The sequence below is a fragment of the Megalobrama amblycephala genome, linkage group LG7, assembly GCF_018812025.1.
Source record: "Megalobrama amblycephala isolate DHTTF-2021 linkage group LG7, ASM1881202v1, whole genome shotgun sequence".
In the NCBI taxonomy this organism is placed as follows: Eukaryota; Metazoa; Chordata; class Actinopteri; order Cypriniformes; family Xenocyprididae; genus Megalobrama; species Megalobrama amblycephala.
In genome coordinates, this window is record NC_063050.1 from 35,395,094 (window position 1) to 35,414,624 (window position 19,531).

The 19,531-nt window shown below is 37.9% G+C and overlaps 1 protein-coding gene and 1 long non-coding RNA gene across 2 annotated transcripts in view; one reads left to right on the forward strand and one right to left on the reverse strand.

Moving 5' to 3' along the window:
• Positions 1–14,185, forward strand: part of cxxc4 (CXXC finger 4) — a 33,944-nt gene extending 19,759 nt beyond the window's left edge. The window contains exon 3 of the mRNA XM_048197214.1: positions 12,703–14,185. Coding sequence (XP_048053171.1) covers positions 12,703–12,747 — 45 coding nt within the window. The 3' untranslated portion in view covers positions 12,748–14,185. The remainder of the gene's footprint in view (positions 1–12,702) is intronic.
• On the reverse strand, positions 1,204–2,364 carry LOC125272405. The gene is made up of 5 exons (XR_007185829.1): positions 2,121–2,364; positions 1,876–2,016; positions 1,622–1,771; positions 1,421–1,529; positions 1,204–1,303 (listed from the first exon to the last, which is right to left on the reverse strand). It is a non-coding gene; the product is annotated as an uncharacterized LOC125272405 (long non-coding RNA).
• Positions 14,186–19,531: the final 5,346 nt, after the last annotated feature.

A 19,531-nucleotide genomic window follows, 5' to 3' on the forward strand; every position in this document is an offset into this window, starting at 1 on the left:
TCACTATAACAAAAGTATGTAGTATTTCTTTACCGTTTTTATGGGCATATATCTTAATTTATACATTAATGTATACATATACTATTGCGCAATGGCGGCGCCAGCGACCTGTTCGTCTTGAAAATGAACGCCTTTGCGTTGACACAGTTAAGCAGTTTACACGCGCCTGCTGAAATATACATTTGATTACATTTTGGAGAGCAGACCGAAGAAGATCCGTCAATGTGTATTTGATCATTGTTTGTGTCAAGTTCAGATATGAGCGCGAGCACATGTAAAGAGTTTCCTCTCTTCTTTAAAATGTAACATTAGCTGTATACGTTATTAATATAGTAACGATACATTCGGGTTACAGATGCTAGAAATAATGCTTGTATCTTCTATGTTTGTTTGTTGCAAATATATCTAATTATGATAATAAATTAAATATCTATTTAAATAATAAACATTAAATAATAACATGCTATTGTGTGTGTATATATATATATATATATATATATATATATATATATAATAATAAAAGTAACTAGTAACGAGCTACTTGAGTAAGATTTTTATTGGATACTTTTTTACTCTTACTCAAGTAACTATTAGGATTATTACTTTCACTTTTACTTTGAGTAAATATTTCTATAAGTACTTGTACTTTTACTTGAGTACAGTTTTTGGATACTCTACCCACCTCTGGTCTTTACTACCTTTCTGGGCCTTGAAAGTGGTAGTTGTGTTCCAGTCTATCTGAGGTCAGATAGCTCACGGATTTCATCAAAAATAACCTAATTTGTGTTCCTAAGATGAACAAAGGTCTTACGGGTGTGGAACAACATGAGGGTGAGTAATTAATGACAGAAATTTCATTTTTAGGTGAACTAACCCTTTAAAAATATCAGAGTTAGAGGAAGCCAGAAGGTGCATTAGATGTAGTCTCTTGATTTGAGTTAGTGTCATTGGTTCATAGTGTCATCGATCATAGTCTTCAATTCAATGTTTCTTAGGTTTCAAAGTTTCTAAGTCCTTCCAGTGGATCGAAACATCTATGTGAGGTCCTAAAATCTAAATTCATCAGTACCTTCTGGAAGAATTCAAAAGTGAATTTGAGACTCGGAGCATAGCTTGATTGCGTAGATCAATCCAAACAGCAAACAGCATCCAAAGGAAAAACTCCTAAGTGTTGTAGTAGTTTTAAACCCTCTTATGCTACGCCAACATCCACTGGCTCATCCTTAGAGCTTTCTTTAAGGGTCACAAAAGGGCCCAGAGTGGTCTCAGAAATTCCTCCCTCAGTTCCTTCAGGATTGCAGTCCTAAGCAAGTAAATGAATAAATATATAACACCTTGTTTAGTTTCACTGAAATATTGGCAGCACACAGCATTATACTATATGTGTAGGTCATTACAAAAAAATATATACAGTACAAACCTGGAATTCTGGAAGAATTCTGGAGAACTGGAAGTGTTGTAATGTCCCCATTGAGATACACACACAGACTCTTTATGACACAGTCTCATTTGAAGTGTATATCTTCGCACTGAAAAATATGACACAATATTAAAAACAGTGAATGATTATAGTTCAATTTTTGTAATTAGTTCCAAAGAACAGTAACGCAATTTACCACACCTTGTCTGCAACTGCAATGTGTGTGATATCTTTTGTCCAGAAGCTCCTTTGCTGCTGAAAACTTTAATTTGATCAACAGTGTATCTGTCCAGCTGCTATGAACGTTGACAGAAGTGGCACAGTCGTTATCCGCATTAATTCTGCTTTTATCTGAGAGGAAAAAAGGAAGAAAGAAGAGGTGGAGGCCTACTGTAGAGGAAACTATAGTAATTTACAAAAAAAATCTAATGTAAATAACAAAAACAATTGCTTACTTAATTTACTGTGAACAGGTTGACTGAATCTCTCCTCAAAATGTCCAAGTTTAATCTTAGAATGTTTCAGTTACTTAAACATACTGGATACTTCTGTGATGCTTCTTCCACACACTTTACGTTTCCACAAAACTCACATATCTGAAAGTCAAAAAACAGAAAATCGACATCAAAAATTTTACAAAGAAATTAAATGAGTAAATTTTAGTTTTAATACAAGAAATATGAAAAAATATTACACATACCATAATTGAGTTATTGTCCCACTGATGAGGTTTCTGAAATAGTAAAGATGACATACACTTTATTATTATTATTTATATATTTTTAATGAAATTACGACTTGAAAAGAATTCATGTTCCCTTTCATGGACACGACTTTTAACAGGATTTTTTTTTTTTTTAGTTTATATACAGTTGAATGACAAACACACTCTGTCAATGTTTTGGTATATTTCAAAACTATATTTCAAGCAAAGTAAAATGCACATCGAGATGACAAAGCAGGTATTTATATATATAACTTACTTTCACAGTCAGTTGAATACATATCTCGAAATGAGCAAATTTACAAATACTTGTAAGACAATATAATATATAGATAACGTATTCATTAACGTAGATAACGTATAAGTTAATAATGAAGTGTGTTTGAGCAACGTTTTGGCTTATTTGCAAAGCAAAACGTTAGCAAAGAACGCTGAAATGACGAATCTGTTATTAAAAAAAATAATAATAATAATAACTTGTAATCTATCTAAATGCGAATATGATGCACGGTGCACCGTCAAGTCGACAGCATAACGTTATCTTAAAATGAGCACAGTTACATATATTAACTTACTCCTTTTACAGATGAGAAGACCTAAAATAAAAGTTAATAACGGTCAATTCGCTTTAGCAAAAATGCGCCTTCACGCTAAAACTAAGAAAACAAGATAGAATAAACATAAAAATGGTTATTGTTTAAGTTTAAATCATTAATAAACATATCTTACCTTGTAAAACATCCACATCTGTTCATCCAAATCCTCTTTTTCGCCGAGTCAGACAGTAGATAGCCATTGCGCCTTCAGTTGTTGTATTTTGAACTCAGACTTCAGTGAGCATTCGCAACACTTGCATTTGCGCCTTATGGCAACAAATTAAGTATAGTTTATGTAATTTGATCAGGTTGGTCTTGTATCCATTTCATTCATGTTGTATAAAAGTAATTTGGAGTAATAATAGGTATTTTTATTAGTTTTTAAATATGTATTAGATTTTTTTGCTTAATTTCAAATAGTGGCAAGAATCATTTTTTTGAGTTATTTATGTCAATGAACATATCAGTTCATTCATCAATTCACAAGTCCTTGTGTCATTGTTCACAAACAAGATAGTCAAAATGTTTAGCGACGTTGTCAATATAACAGTACACTCTGTCAGTATTTTCAGATGTAAACTATGGCTACGATTTTGATGACAGTGATTGAAAATGCACAAGACTGCACTTTATCTGAATGGCGTATTTAAATTTCAACAGTACAAATTTACACATAACTCTATGTGGGATATTGACTGCAAGAGGATTCACAATTACACTTTTAATACTGGTCTGTCAACAAATTTCAGTACAATTTCATTGCAATATAAATAAAAAGACAAGACTATATATACTGTGTACATATATTGTCGCTGTATAAAATTGTTTCCCTGTGACGTGAGCTTTACTTAATTTTGCACCAGAGATACAGTCAAACCAAAATTTAACAAAACCTTGAACATTTCATTCATTATTACATTTTATTCACTATTGTTAAAAAAAATGGTAATAAAATATGACAGGATCTCAGAGTTAAAACTGTGTCAGAAAAAATTAATCTTAATTATGTCAGATAACACTTAAGCAAAACATGGTCAGGTCAAAGTGTCTGAATAATTTTTTGTCCCAAATTTTTTATCAATTTTACTGGTAGTCCACTGTATGAAGAATTTTTGGGTATAATATGTCACAGTTTACTTTATTTTGCTATCCTCACTTACATAAATGAACTATAGTGTCCTGCACCCACTAGTAAAAAAATTATATCTAGTGTCTGAATCATTTTTGGTTTGACTGTGTGTGTATATATATATATATATATATATATATACTCACACACTCGCACACACATACTGCATATATGTGTGTTAAATTATGTCTCTATAACGTATATTTACTGTATAGTGTAAAAGGCAAGTGGACTACTATAAAGTATATTTACTGTATATTTTACAGTAAGTATGCAGTTTTACAGTACAGTGGACATTGCCTGATTACATACCTGTTCTGTCTACAAATGTTTGAATGGTTTGTCTTCCAACATTCGGCTGTACCTTTCAATCTGCCTCAGCCATAAGATCATGATTGAGAACATGGTCCATAATAGTGGCCCTTATTTCATCAGAATCCTGTCTCTACTCTTTTGCCTCCGTACCCTTCCACCACACATCCTTACTCCTCTTCTTCTTCCCTGCTGTTGACCCTGTTTGTTTCCTTGTTGTTCTTCCATTGTCAGATTTTGTGCCACTGTGTTGTGCTCTGTCTATATATAATTGTCATATGAAGCTTCATGAGATTTTTAGAGAACTGGTTCAGCATTAGTTGATTTATGCCTTTACATTTCCTTTCATTAGTGAAATTCAAATTCACCTCCGCAATTCATCAATTCAGGGCACATTTACAAAAGAAGTCTAATAGAAATGTGTAGAAAATATGCTTGACAGTTTATGACAACTAGTTCAACCATTTTGCATTTAATATATATTTTATATTTTAATATATATTATAGTAATATATATTTTCATCAACATGGCATAAGCAATTGATAGGAAACAGCAGACAATTGTCCCAGACAGCAACATAGTGTTGGCCCAGATCCGGCCCACATCTGGTAAGTGTCACATGTATCAGTGTTCCACGTGGGCCAGATGTGGGCCGTATTTGGGCTGACACTATGTTGCTATCTGGGGTACCTAATCAATTCATGTACCAAAACATTTGCAGTTTGTTCAAAAGAATGAGAAATTGCTTTTATGTTGTGCACAAGTCAAGTGACTAGATGATGTGGAGGTTGAACAAGTAGTTTAGAGAATTTCAGTTGTAATCTGGGAAATGCGACTGAGAAAAACTGTAAAAACAAATAATTTATCAGGAGGGTTTATGATGGGTTGTGTAGGTTGTTACTAGATGACACGTAACTTAAAACTATTTCATGACATTCTATTTAAATGTGTTTTTAAGGAGGAAGCTCATCTAGCCTTACCCTGGAGTTGGTTCACCTTCTGTCTATGGTACCCAGTATGTGTAAAAATAAACTGGTGAAATTAACATTTGATAAAGTCTCCAGCTTGATTGTAACAGCTCTCCTGGCTGTCTATCTTTGTAGTGTATTATGTGAGGGAAACATAGTCCATGACCTCCAGATGTACTTTATTTTTCTTACAAGGGCAAATGTGTACTCAGAAAACGGCATGGATATTGAATCTCCTAACTGCTCCCTTTACACATTTTTTCTCAATAATTTTTTATCTGTCCTTGTCTGAATTGATTCTTACAGTAAATAAGTAATTCCACTTTTCTTTCATTGCTCTGTGGTCTGATAACTGTGGTAAACTATTATAAGTAAATAAGACATTACTTCAAGTTCAAGTTCCTTAAGGTTATCACTGACATAGGTGTGCTGTCTAGATAGATAGATAGATAGATAGATAGATAGATAGATAGATAGATAGATAGAACATTGCATACACTTTCGTTATGCATTGCATGTCTTAAACACTGTAATATAAATGGCTAATTCACATGGCCAGCTTCTTAGTCAAACTATATATATATATTAGGGCAATCAATGTTTTCAAATATCCTTTATTTGTAATCATTCCTTCTGTTTGTATGAAGACATTGCGATGTAAGGCTAAAGCAATCAACTGCAGAATGTGGAAGGTGTAGATGAGCGGTGTGTTTGCAACAGCCTTGAACTGGGTCCCTATTATATGCCGCTCAAGCAGCTGGGATATTGGCTACCAAGACTGAGATGAGATCTCCTCGAATGTTGGTGATGGATTGCTGTACCTTCCAGGTTTGAGCTTGGCAACGCCCCAATATTCCTGTAGAATAGAGTGACAGGCAATATATAACACATCAGTTTGGGCTGACTGCACCAGAGAAACTTTATTTTTCTATGTCTGGAGAGCAGCCCTGAATTTTTGGCTTGCCCTTACAATCCTAAACTTCTTGAATCTGTTGTATTTTTCCTCTATTTCTGTGATTCTGTCATCCTCTGTTCTTTTTGCCTGCAATAAAGAATACAGGGTTACTTGCTGCAATTGTTTAATTTGAGCACAGATAGCTTTTTGTCATTACAAAGTTATTGATGAATAATTTCTGCTGTTTTTATGAAGACCAACAGTAAGACAACAATGTGACTGTAGAGTGTGATTGAATAGCGATATTTAGAGAGCAGGGTGGCTTAATACTGATAAAAATACAGTTTAAAAAATAAAATACATTATAAATACATACTGATATAATACAGTTTAATGATAGGCTGGGCAGTATGATATATATGACGTACTGTATATACGATCATACTGGAGATTTTGCTACTTTTTATCCCACTATAGATATAGTGATAGATATAATATGCAGATCTGCATATCAGTGAGCGAACTGCTTTATGTTACGTATACATGGAGTAGTATGAAAATACAGAGCGGGACATGTTCCAAACAATTCGACACAAGTAACCTGTTGTTAAAAAGTGTAATGCAACATTGCAACTTGCTGCACTAATATAATATTCAAATTATGTGGTCACGTGTGTGTATGTTGTATATTGACTATTTGACAATGGATTCAAATACAACTCATCCAATTGGAATTACAGTAAAAAAAAAAAAAACATTTATAATATTAATTTTATTAGTCTTTTGTTTTGAAGTAACATAATGTGAAGGCCTATTGTGCATTGGTTATTATCAGTCATCTGTTCTTTTGGATTGCATCCATCAAATTTTAATTTCAAAGTATTTTTTGATATTTAAAGGTTTTAGTAACAAATATTTAAAAAATATTTTTAATGGGCGCAAAGAAATGCGAAATGCTTTTAAAGAGTTGATAGTCTTTTAGAATATCTTTTAAAAGTTCTAATAATCCTTTTTTATTGTGTTAAGCACAAATCATGATTATAAGGTTAGTTGCATCTTATTATTTGCATTTTACATTGTTTGTAATCCTGCTGTCTGTGGCTCTATCAGTACACACCTACAATACATTTTTAGGTCACAACCCACCAGTTGAGAATCACAAATTATTTAAACTATATCATAAATTATTTAAACTATATTCTACAATTTACAAGCACAAATAACTGTAGCATTGTAAATACAATCATAATAAAAAATTACTTGCCATCCCTTGTTTAATAATTGCATGTGAGATGTACACAAATTTACTGAAATAAACTTAACATTATTATGCATGATATTTAATCAAAATATGAGCTGGATTAATCAGCCTGGACAATATAACAGTCTGTCACAATTCTAGGGTTTATATGTTGAGCAGTGAATGCATGTGAAATATGTTTACAGGTTCAGCGGCAGAAACAGTCTGAGCATATGAGCTATTCTTGTGTTGGGCGCATAAGCCATGAAGGAAGAGAGAAGTGAAGGATTATTTATTTATTTCTGAAAGAACCTGTCAGAATTGCCTCCAAAGGATTGCAGTCATGAATGGTGGCCTGGTTCCCTAGTCCATACGTTAATAAATAATGGATATGTCAGGGCAACGTATGGGCTGTGCGTTATAATGAGCGTTCTGGAGCACATCAGCACACTGCCTGGACTGGTATTCATCTCGTGAAGAGACAAGGGTCTCAGCCACTGTCACTGAACCCAACCCCCCTTGTTCTTTTTCTCTGCCAACCTTCTGTTTCTTAAACTTTACCCTCCTTTTTTTAACCAACAGAAAACTTTCTAGCAGCATAGAGGATATCTCAACATATTTTTAGAAAATATACAAAAAATAAAGAGAATATATATGTATCAGATGCAAGTAATATATACTTATATATACAACAGTTCTGTCTGGTTCTCGAATCTGATTGGCTGAGAGCCGTGCGATATTCTCCCTATATCAGCACTAGTACAGTCATGCGGAGACTGTCATGGCGGTCGAGCAAATCCACCATATTTCTTTTTAAATACTACTGTTGTTACATCACAAAATGTAGTTTAAAGAGCTACATTTATGCTACAGAGCTACATTTACTCAAATATGTGACTCATATATAAACATAGCACCTATTATACTATTTGTTTTGATTGTGTTTATTGTTTGCTTGTGTTTATGTCTTTTATAATGGTTGTTGTTGATTGTTGTTAATTTAAATATTGTTGTTCAATAAATATTATTTCATATAAATAAAATGCCGTATTTAGTTTTGAGAAAGGGTCCGTCAATAGTATCAGTGAAAGTTACATTATTACGTCTTTAGATGGTGGCAAAAAGTCAGAACAAGGAAGTTGTTTTAGTGCTGTGATCCTCTTAACTTTTAAAAGGGCAAAAATATCGCTTTCCTCAGCGGACATTCAAACTGATTTTTTATAATATATATAATATTATGGACATTAACCTGAAGAATGAATGCTATATCAGATGCAGGTAATACACTTCTTTAGTCGATCTCTCTCTCATAATACCCTAATTTACTATATAATACAATAAGCTTCAATGAAGCAACTCAACATTCCTTCGTTACTAGTTCTGAAGTGTTTTCGAATTAGCAACGGAGGCTTGGGCTCAACTGTTAAACTGTCAACTTGATATTTGAATCCATGATGGATGGAAGTAGTTCTGCACAAAAAAAGGGGTTTTAAAGACACTCAGTTGTTGATCTTATTTATTTACACACTTGTGCCATTGAACTGTTGTATAAAAGCAATATCACACGAGTAGCCATGCGATATGGCTGTATATCAGCACACTGTGATTACCTACGGCCTGCGGCCTCATGTCTACGGCCGAATCACAGCCATGCTGATATACAGCCATATTGCATGGCTACTCGTGTGATGTTGCTCATATGTTGTCCATACATGTCCCAGTCGTACAGGTTTGAAACATACATAAATAATGAGTAAATGTGAGTAAATGATGACAGAATTTTCACTTTTGGGCAAACCATCCCTTTAATCAAGGACTGTTTTTGTCTTACTTCAGCTGATGTGTCATTAACGTATGTCAGCGAGTGTGTTTCACTCTTAAACTCATCCACGTTGACAGCCCAGTGCTGATTGAATTTGAGTCTCCGCAGCATCTGCCATTATCATCCTCATGGTCTTGAGTGGTTTATCTGTGGCCTCCACGAATCACCATATCAGGGTTGCTGGGGGTGGGGGAGAAGGGTTGGGATTGGATAGGATGCCTGTGTGTGTGTCTATGTGTGTGCGTGAGACTGAGAATGAATCTGTGAGCGTATTTTTGCATGAAACAGTATGTGCATGTGTTTGAGTGCATATATTTGTCTGTGTGTTTTTTGCCATTTGATTATGGTTTGATTATGAGTCAGCACTCGTCTCTCCTCTCTTTCCTTCTACTCTCTCTCACCTCAATCAGAGCAGGACATGCACAGCCCCTGTCATTAACTGCACCTGCCATCCCCAATCAGTGTCAATGGCTGTTAGGACCCCCATCGCATCCAGAACTCTCTTTCATTCAGCGTGGCTGATTTTGGCTTTGACGTGTCTTCCTTTGTGAGCAGGATATGAGACTGTATTCTTTATTCAGTAAATCTCAATCACATAAATGCATCCATGCTGATTATTTGAAGGCATTTGGTAGGTGTGCACTGATTTGGGCACTTTGTCAGATACAAATAATTGATCATTATTTTATATTATGTTATGTTATTTTATATTATGTGTCTGTCTGTGTCCTTGGTAAACAGTTTTCTGTGCTGGGTAGGTTTCGAGTTAGAGTTAGGGAATAGAATATACAATTTGTACAGTATAAAAATCATTATGTCTATGGAAAGTCCATAAAACATGGAAACCCAACACACGCACACACACACATAAGAAAACATAACAGACATTGTCATGATTATGATAATAATGATTAAATGATTAATTATCACAAAAATTGTAAAAGGCAGTATCAAAGAAGTCCAAACACTGATGTGCTGCATTCAAAGTGCTAACTTGTGGTATAGAATAGTTTTGTGTGAGGTTTAGATTCTAATTTTAGGTATATTTTAGCTATATGAAGGCCCACATATCTCAAAACACAGCATGTCACATTTATATCACTGACGTAAAATCTGTCATTATGCTTCTTGAGGCAGCACATATTGAATTTTTAACAAGTGAGAGATTTTGCGGTTGCGGTCTCTTCTGAGGTTGTAAATGAAGACCACGAAATAAAAATTCAAACTTCAAAAGTTCCAATGGAGAATCAGACTTTTGAGGGAAAAAAGATAAGCTCTGATATGATCTAATTCTGGATCAATCATACAAATTTTACAAAATACTAATATTAGCTGACAACATATATTGGGCACCTTTAGAACAAATAGAAAATTATTTTCCCTGTATTCCTGACAAATGCTAAGCTTTGAATGCAGGATGATATACATGTATACCCATGTATTTGTCCTGACATCATTTGATTGGAAATATAACCTCAAAGTTACTTGCATGTTCCCGTTGTATCACTACCCCCACTATCTCCTGTTCCCTCCCCCCTCTCTCTGGGTGGTTTGATGGAGTGATTTTGATGGAGTGCGCAGGCGGGAGAGAGCCGTTGTCGAGCTGTGCTAATTGAGCTCTCTTTGTGCCTGGTCACAGCAGTGAGGCGAGGAGAGACGGCTGGAAGTGAATTTGAGCAGCACTCAGGAAGTCTCAACCAGATCAATAGTGTGAGACTTAACAAAACGCAGACATGCCGGCCACGCACATCAGGGTCATTACTGTCTATGGCGAGCCACATTTCCACCAGGGACTGATCAATGGGGGAATATATAGATTTGGAGAAAGATTTTTTTTCTCTGAGCCTCAACTTATTTTAGTATTTTTCTTAAGATGGTTTCTCATTCAAAAGAATAGCCTTTTTTTTCTTTCTTTTTTTTTTTTGCTTTTTGTTTCTCGAAAAATCTCAACACTGGGATTAATTTTCTGTGGTTGGCGGTTATACAAAATACACTATATGTGAGAAGAGAGTTATTCTATACAAATTGATTCCTTTGTCCCTGTCTCTTTCTGTTCCTCTCCTGCTCCTTACATTCAATCATTCATGTTGGACTAGGATTTTGGATGAATTTTTGCTTTACCCCCTACGATTCTGAACATTCATGAAAATACTTTTTTGCTGGAAAATAGTGTGGAAAATAGTTATTTTTCTGACTGGACCTTTCAGTTTAAGGGAGAATAAGAATAAGAATAAGATCTGTGTTGGTCTAGCCGTATCTTTATTGCACTTAGAATAAGAGGTCACAAGTTCAAATGTCATTTGTCATTAAGCACAACAAAAACTTTTTTTTTTTTTGCATTGAGTGCGAACAGGAATGTCAGGTGTGAACGTGAATGTCGAGTCCAAATGTAAGCAGTTTTGAGGAAAGTGTGGAGGCATGAATAAAATGTGTAGATTACTTTATTATTTTTCTAATTTTATTTATATTATTGCTGTTCTTGTGTTTCTTGTCATTTTAATTTATTTGTCATGTGGTAATTATTATTGCTTAAGATATTATTTATTATTATTTTATTTTTCACCCTTTATAGTGATTAGTAAGTCCATGCACACCTGAATGGGAAGAATGACATGCTCACACATTCTGAAAGCAAGCAATGCTTCGTGATGAGGTCAATCCAGGTTTAAAGCATTTGTTGAATGAAACAACTCTCACCTTTTGTCATTACATTTGGTTCATGTCTCGCCACTTGTTGCTGGATAAATGTCCTTGCACTGAATGATCTTATGATCTGTTTGTTTATTGTGAACCACCAAGAATAAAAACAACCACTAATAAAGCCTATATCATTTGGCCTTGAACACCTTTTAAATAACCTAAATAGATCAATAGATATGCTGTTTGAAAAGAAAAAAAAAAAGGGTTATTTTGACACTTACCTCGTTCTTTTGCCTATAAAAATCTGTTGAAAGTGCGTCCATTTCCCACACCACTGGCTCAACTTTTTCCATTTTTTCCCCCTTTTTCCCCCCAATTTTTTCACACATAATAAAAAAGTGCTTCAGACAACACATATGGCTTTCTTATTTATTTAGGTAGTTAGACATCATAGATTATAAGAGCACCAAACTGTACTGCCTGGACATTAAATTGAATAGATAAAGGGCATAAATTGCATAATTGCTACACTGAACATGTGCTTTCCTTTGACACAGATACAATGAAATGATTGTTTGTTCCTGAAAATGCTGTCACATGCTTTATTTTCTGTTTGGCATACCTAAAACAACAAAAGAAAAGGCCCATCTTTATCCTTTGCTCTTTCTACCCCATGGTCTCCCCTACCCAGTACAATTTGGAAGTGTGGTTAATTGTGCAGATGTACAAGATGTAGGATTCATTGTCTTCTTTTATGTCAATTGCAGATTAAATTAAATGAGCTAAGCTAAGATAATTATTTGACTTTTGACTTTCTGTTAAATGTAGCAATAGGGTGAAATGTACCAACTTTTAATGCATTAACTAACGTGGGACCATATTGTAAAATGTTACTAAATTTCTCTGTTCTAATAATGCTGCTTCTCTGTACTTTCCTTTTGTGTTTTTTTTCCAGAGAACACCGGTAAACAATGGGGAAGCATTTCGATGGTTCTTTTAGGACTCTGAACCAAGTGATGTCATATGCAGTGATGTCACAGACTTACCACAAAAGGAACTTGCAGGGCAACAGGGACCCAAAATGAAACCCAGACTGTGGATGACAGAGCATGAAAGAGGGTGGACAAGCTAAATGAAAATAGAACAAAAAAATCCCTTTGTAATTTTATTTCCTCTGTAATTATTATTGTACTTTTGGCAGCATCATAATGTATATTTTTCAGTGTCTATCAATGTGTTTCAGTGTCTTGGCTGTGCAAGTTGCAGCCATTCTTGTAAAGAACTGAGTAGACAATCATTACAAACAGAAGAAAATAATGTCAGCCAATGGGATCACAAACCTCTTTGAAACATAACACACATTTTTAGATCTGGAGCAATAATCATAAAGGTAATTGTTCTCTGCCATCATATTCCAGCTTTCTATGGAATGATATTAAGAATACCTCTATTCACCTAAACCAAGAAGTTTGAGAGGACACATTGTGACCTCTGTTATTAATGTGATGTTTTGTAATTGACACACTATGTACGAACAGTAAACACAAGCCAGTTTCTTTATTTTCAGCTGTGTTGATTTTGTGTGTGCAGTGCAGGGCACATTATCTTATTGACATGGCATACTTTTAAAAGTCTGGTAAGACTGAGAGAAGGTGTTTTAAGGTTGTTTGTATAGTCTCTCAAAGTTTGATTGCATTCCACTTTTGGTCGAAGCTGCCTAAAGGTAGGTAGAGAACCAGTAAAGAACTTTTGTGAACATCACAGTAAGATCTGTGACTTGCATTTTTAATTCTCAGAACACAGTTAACTACACATTCCGAAATTAATTATCCAATAAGTTGCTCATTGTCTTTACCCTAATGTTGCATGTGTAACTGTGTTTTTGTTTTAAAGAAATTAAAATTTTGAATATTGTTGTCGTGATGCTTTTACGTGTTAAAACAATAAAGGAAACAAACAAAAGAAAAAGTGAGAAACATAATTTGATTGCCAGGAAATAGTAACATTTACAGTTAAATGTCATAATTTGTATATATTTCTTGTCTTTTTCTTATCCTATTACAAGCATACATTTCCTGTGTCTCTGTGTAATTGTAATGCAAACCTTCACAAGTTATAAAAAGTGGGAAGAAAATACAAGGGAAAAAAACAGGCAGGGGACATTGAAGGAAAACAATTTGTGGCAAATATAACATTATCAATAAATATACACTAACACCTGGTTTCAAACTAGCTACCCTCTACTGGGTGCAACCCAGTTACTTACAACTAGGGTACAAAATTCACAATACTCGTGAAGGTTGATGGGTAGACAGGTGTTTGGGTTAGGGATGGGCAATATATCGCATGCGATTCTCACGCGCATTTCGTCAGTAAAGCCGGTTCCCTGATTACCGCTAAATCGCCATCACCTGCTTTCAAATGGTGCGGCATTTAATAGACAGAGCCGTAGTTCACTGATAAGCCACGCAAATATCGCGTTCATTATCGAAGGCGATTCATCTGCGATATGAACGTGATATTGCGTGGCTTATCAGTGAACTACGGCTCTGTCTGTTAAATGGCGCACCATTTGAAAGCAGGTGATGGCGATTTAGCGGTAATCAGGGAACCGGCTTTACTGACGAAATGTGCGTGAGAATCGCATGCGATATATTGCCCATCCCTAGTTTGGGTAAATCAAGCTTTAGATATTGTGAGGATGGAATCATTTTTCAAGGGTTGGAAAGAAAGAAAAAAAAAAGTACCTGGGGAGATTGAAGGAAAACAATTTATGGCAAATATAACATTATCAATAACTATACACTAACTCCTGGTTTCAAACTAGCTAGCCTCTACTGGGTGCTTCTTTCAACTTTCACGACACTTTCAAAGTGAAATGTCCAGTGTGTCACTAAAAGCGCATTCAGTTTCATCCGAAACAGATGAATGAATTTGGCTACGTTTTATTTTGTTGGTTGTTGTACATATTGTGGAAGTTTGGAAATGAATTGTCCGGCCAGTGGCACTGAAAGGTTAAAAGTTCTATTGCTTTTGAAAATAATCACTAAACTCTACCCTAAACCCAACTAATAGCGTTAACATAAGCAAACATGAGACCAATTCCTGAAGTAACCATGCCATATAGCTTGCTCCTCAGGTCTTGAGAGCTCTTTTATTGTAATTTATGTTTAACAGGATTTATACCCACATGCTCAGAATCACAAATGCAATGCTGTAACAGGTGAACTACCGAACAAGTTTACTACATCAGAAAAATTAACACATATTGTGCTAGTTATGTAATGCAGATATCAAAATGTATAAGTTTTCAAATCATGCGCAGTGTTTTGAGATCATTGTAAAAGGAACCACATGAAAATAAGTCTTTATTAATGATAATCTGCCCCTGCAATCATAATCTTTTGAAAAGAAATAAAAGTTTTTGGTGTTTACTGCCACTAGTGGTCATTTTAGCTGGAAACTGCTGTGAATTGCATTTACAGTATATGTACATTTTTGGACTTTTGGATTTTGGACAAAAATGTATGGATAAGCATGTTTTTCCAGTGAGCCTAGGTTGACAGAACCTGGAAAGAAAATGGTTGTCTTTGCACTCACACGATTCCTGGCATGGGAAGTGGCTATATATATATATATATATATATATATATATATATATATATATATATATATATATATATATATTTTTTTTTTTTACATAGTTTACACAGAGCCTGATATTAACAGATGACCACAGGTTGCTGTCAGTTTTAGTTTATTTATAGCTTAGAAAAAAACACAAATGAGAGTTTTGAACTATTTAAAATAATTTTGTCTCAAACTTTAGTAACTTTCTTACATATAATTGAACAGCAAAACAGCGTATGCTCTTGTAATATTTTGTTTTACATCCTGAGGTTGACAATCAACATTCTCTGTAAGTTTAGCACCTCTTTCAAAAATGCCTTCAATAAGTGTGCTGAAAGTGTTAAATGTATGTGTTAATAATTGTTATTGACTTTTCACAGGCTTCTCTGCTTTTCAGGAAAGTACGTTGGTCAGGAAATATGAAGCTTTTAAACAGCTGGCAGTACATGGCTTAAACAATTACTATAGTTGGCAGCAGCCTCATCTATGCCAAATCCCCTCGGCTAGTGATCACAAGGTGACAAGGGCCATCAAGAACAAGAATATCAGAAAGAGCTCTAATCCTCTGTTCCTGAACCTATTACCACACCTTGATTCAGAGTAGTAGGTTCTAGAATCCTCTATTGGATAAATAAATTAATATAAAATTATAGACTGTGTTCATGCATAGGGTTCTTTGTGTAAAAAGCTACTGTTCATAGAAATTCTTCTATGTTATTTGCAGTAGATGTTATTAAAATCAAAACAGACAACATCTTAGAATGTTCCACAGATGTTTATATTTTGTTACATAGCTATTTTATGTTCTAAAATCAAGCAATAGATTAAATTTATGCAAACACCTATTCCAGTGAGCAAGAAAAAAGTAGAAAGATATTCCTTACCTTTGGGTCTGAACCTTGTGTCTCCTGCAGGCATGCCCACCCCAGGGATGGTGCAGTCGTCTAAGTAATCCCTCAGGGATTCTGCAGGGAATTTTCATGCTGTTCCTTACTCTGCTGTGCTAGGAATACTGGCAATTCCTTAGCATACACAACTTCCAGGGAAGTTTTGAGAAAAAAAAAAGACAAGCGGATCTAACATGGGAGTGGAATGTTGTGTTCATAAGTAGAATTGTGTTGGGACTTCTATATTTTGAAAGAGTGTTTTAAGGAAGTGTTCTGATGTAATGTGTGTGAGAACAGAAGTGATGAGTAAACAAGATGGATGAAGTTTGCTACTCCTGTCTCATGTGCTTTATTGCTGCTTCCTAACTCCTGACATACCACAAATTGGTGACGAGGATTAGGCATTTTTTTCTGCTATCGCTGGTCATGAAGATGGCTGTTGCTAACATACCTTGCCCGAGTTTTTTCCTTGTGAGCCTGCTATACCATTCAGCACATGGCTGCGGATATTGGAAAATAACGTCTCGGTTACAAAGGTAACCCTCGTTCCCTGAAGGAGGGAACGGAGACGTACGTCGGACAGACCGACGAATAGGAATCTCGCTAGAGAGGCCAATCTACTTCGAGTGTAACTAAAACGAGCCAATGCACATTGGCATGCAATCATATACATCAGCTGCTCGCCTCGCAGAGCGGGTATATAATGAGCAGCAGGTGCGTTGCATCTTCAGGTTTTCGCTGAGGAGCCGAACCGGATAGGCGGCAGCATCAGCGGGGTACAGTGACTGTGGCGACGGGACGTACGTCTCCATTCCCTCCTTCAGGGAACGAGGGTTACCTTTGTAACCGAGACATTCTCATTCAGCCGGTCACGTTCGACATACGCCGGACAGACCGACGAATAGGAATCCCTACCAAAGCGCCACAGGAGCTGCCCCCTTCCAGCGCTCTGTTGTAAGCCACCTGAACCCCCTTGCCTGAGGATGGTGGGACAGGGCTAACACAGAGAGAGTCGATCACTGCTGTTCCCCAAAACCCATTCAGTGAGACTATTGGATAACGCTGGGAAAGCGTACCCTTTCGCTGGGAAAGGAACGCTGCGGAAGCCACATCCTTCCCCGAAGGAGTTATGTGGAGAAGTACATATGGACTAACCCTGTAGGGCTGGGCTACATATGGAAGAGCTGGGGTGACTCCAACCCGATGAAGGGTAGGTTCTCCCAGAGGGAAAGACATAGGCTTCGTTTAGGAGCAACCGTGGAACCAACCATATGGGATCCCCGTAGGGTCACACATATGGAACCCAGCCTAAACCCGGTTCTCAAGGATACAACGGAGTATAGGCCTGGCGCCAGACGCTCCGCCACGTCGGCTGCCGAAGGGATATCGGAGGACTCGACAGGGTCTGCCTTGTAGGGACTCTCTGGAGAAAAGAAGCGCATGTAGCGCAGCAAGCCAACACTAAGCCAGGGCCTCTCCGTGCCTCTGACCTGTAGCGAGAACACGGGAGGAGACCGGCTCGACACGAAGGCTATAGCATCTAGCGAACGTGTTAGGTGTCGCCCAGCCCGCAGCTCTACAAATGTCTGTCAGCGAGGCACCACGAGCCAGCGCCCAGGAGGATGCGACACCTCTTGTGGAGTGAGCATGCAACCTGAGCGGGCAGGGCACGCCCTGAGCTTGGTAAGCCAGGGCGATGGCATCCACTATCCAGTGGGCCATCCTCTGCTTGGAGACAGCCTTTCCCTTCTGCTGGCCTCCATAACAGACAAAGAGCTGGTCTGAGGTCCTGAGGCTTTGGGTTCTGTCTATGTACTGTCGCAAAGCACGAACTGGACAGAGCAAAGCCAGGGCTGGGTCTGCCTCCTCCGAGGGCAGCGCTTGCAGGCTCACCACCTGGTCCCTGAAGGGAGTGGTAGGAACCTTGGGCACATAGCCAGGCCGGGGTCTTAGTACCACGTGGCTATCACCCGGCCCGAACTCCAGGCACGATTCGTCGACCGAAAATGACTGCAGGTCCCCTACCCTCTTGATGGAGGCCAATGCAACCAGCAGCAAAGTCTTCATAGACAGAATCTTTAAGTCTGCCGAATGCAAAGGCTCAAAGGGAGCAATCTAAAGTGCTCTTAGCACCAGAGCGAGCTCCCAAGAGGGTATGGAGGGGGGACGAGGAGGATTTAACCGTCTCGCCCCCCCTAAGGAACCTGACGACCAGGTCGTGCTGACCAACAGATTTGCCATTTATGTAGTCGTGGTAAGCGGAGATAGCAGCAGTATGGACTTTGAGGGTGGAGGGGGACAGCCTACGCTCCAACCCTTGCTGCAAGAAGGAAAGCACGACTCCGATCGAGCATCTTCGGGGGTCTTCTCTGCGAGAAGAGCACCACTCGACGAACAGGTTCCACTTCGAGGCGTTATGCTGCGTTCACACCAAACGCGAATAGAGCGTCAAATTCGCGTCTTCCGCGCTAAACGCCTCATTCGCGCCGCGAGACCTCCAGACGCGCGTAAACGCGTCTTTACATTGACTTAACATTGAAATCATTCACGCCAGACGCTCTATTCGTGTTTGGTGTGAACACAGCATTAGCACGTCTCGTAGACAGTGCACGTGCCGAAGTGATGGTGTTAAGTACCTCAGGGGGTAAGTCACCTAGAACCTCCGCGTCCCGTCCAGGGACCAGACATGGAGTTTCCAGAGGTCTGGACGCGGGTGCCAAAGAGTGCCCCGTCTCTGAGAAGAAGGTCCTTCCTCAGAGGAATGGGCCAGGGAGGGCTGTCGCAAGGAGTGAAAGTTCTGGGAACCAGGTCTGGTTGGGCCAGCATATTTGCGAAGGCCCCGGGGCCAGCTGAGTGCCAGTGCGTCTGTCCCGAGTGTTCCCTCGGACAGGTGGTAAAACAACTGGCAGTGGGAGGTTTCCGGTGAGGCAAACAGGTCTACTTGAGCCTCTCCGAACTCTCTCCAGATCAGCTGGACCACCTGGGGGTGGAGTCGCCACTCTCCTGGCAGCTCAGCTCGTGATAGCTCGTCAGCCACATGGCTGAGCACACCAGGGACAAGAATGGCACGAAGCGACCTCAGACGCTTCTGACTCCAGAGGAGGAGATGGGGGGCGAGTTGCGACATGCGACGGGAGCGTAGACCACCTTGACGGTTGATGTACGCAACGGTCACAGTGTTGTCCGTACGGACCAGTACATGCTTGCCCCGTAGCGGCCCTTTGAGGCGGCTCAGAGCAAGACGTACTGCTAGCAACTCGAGGCAAT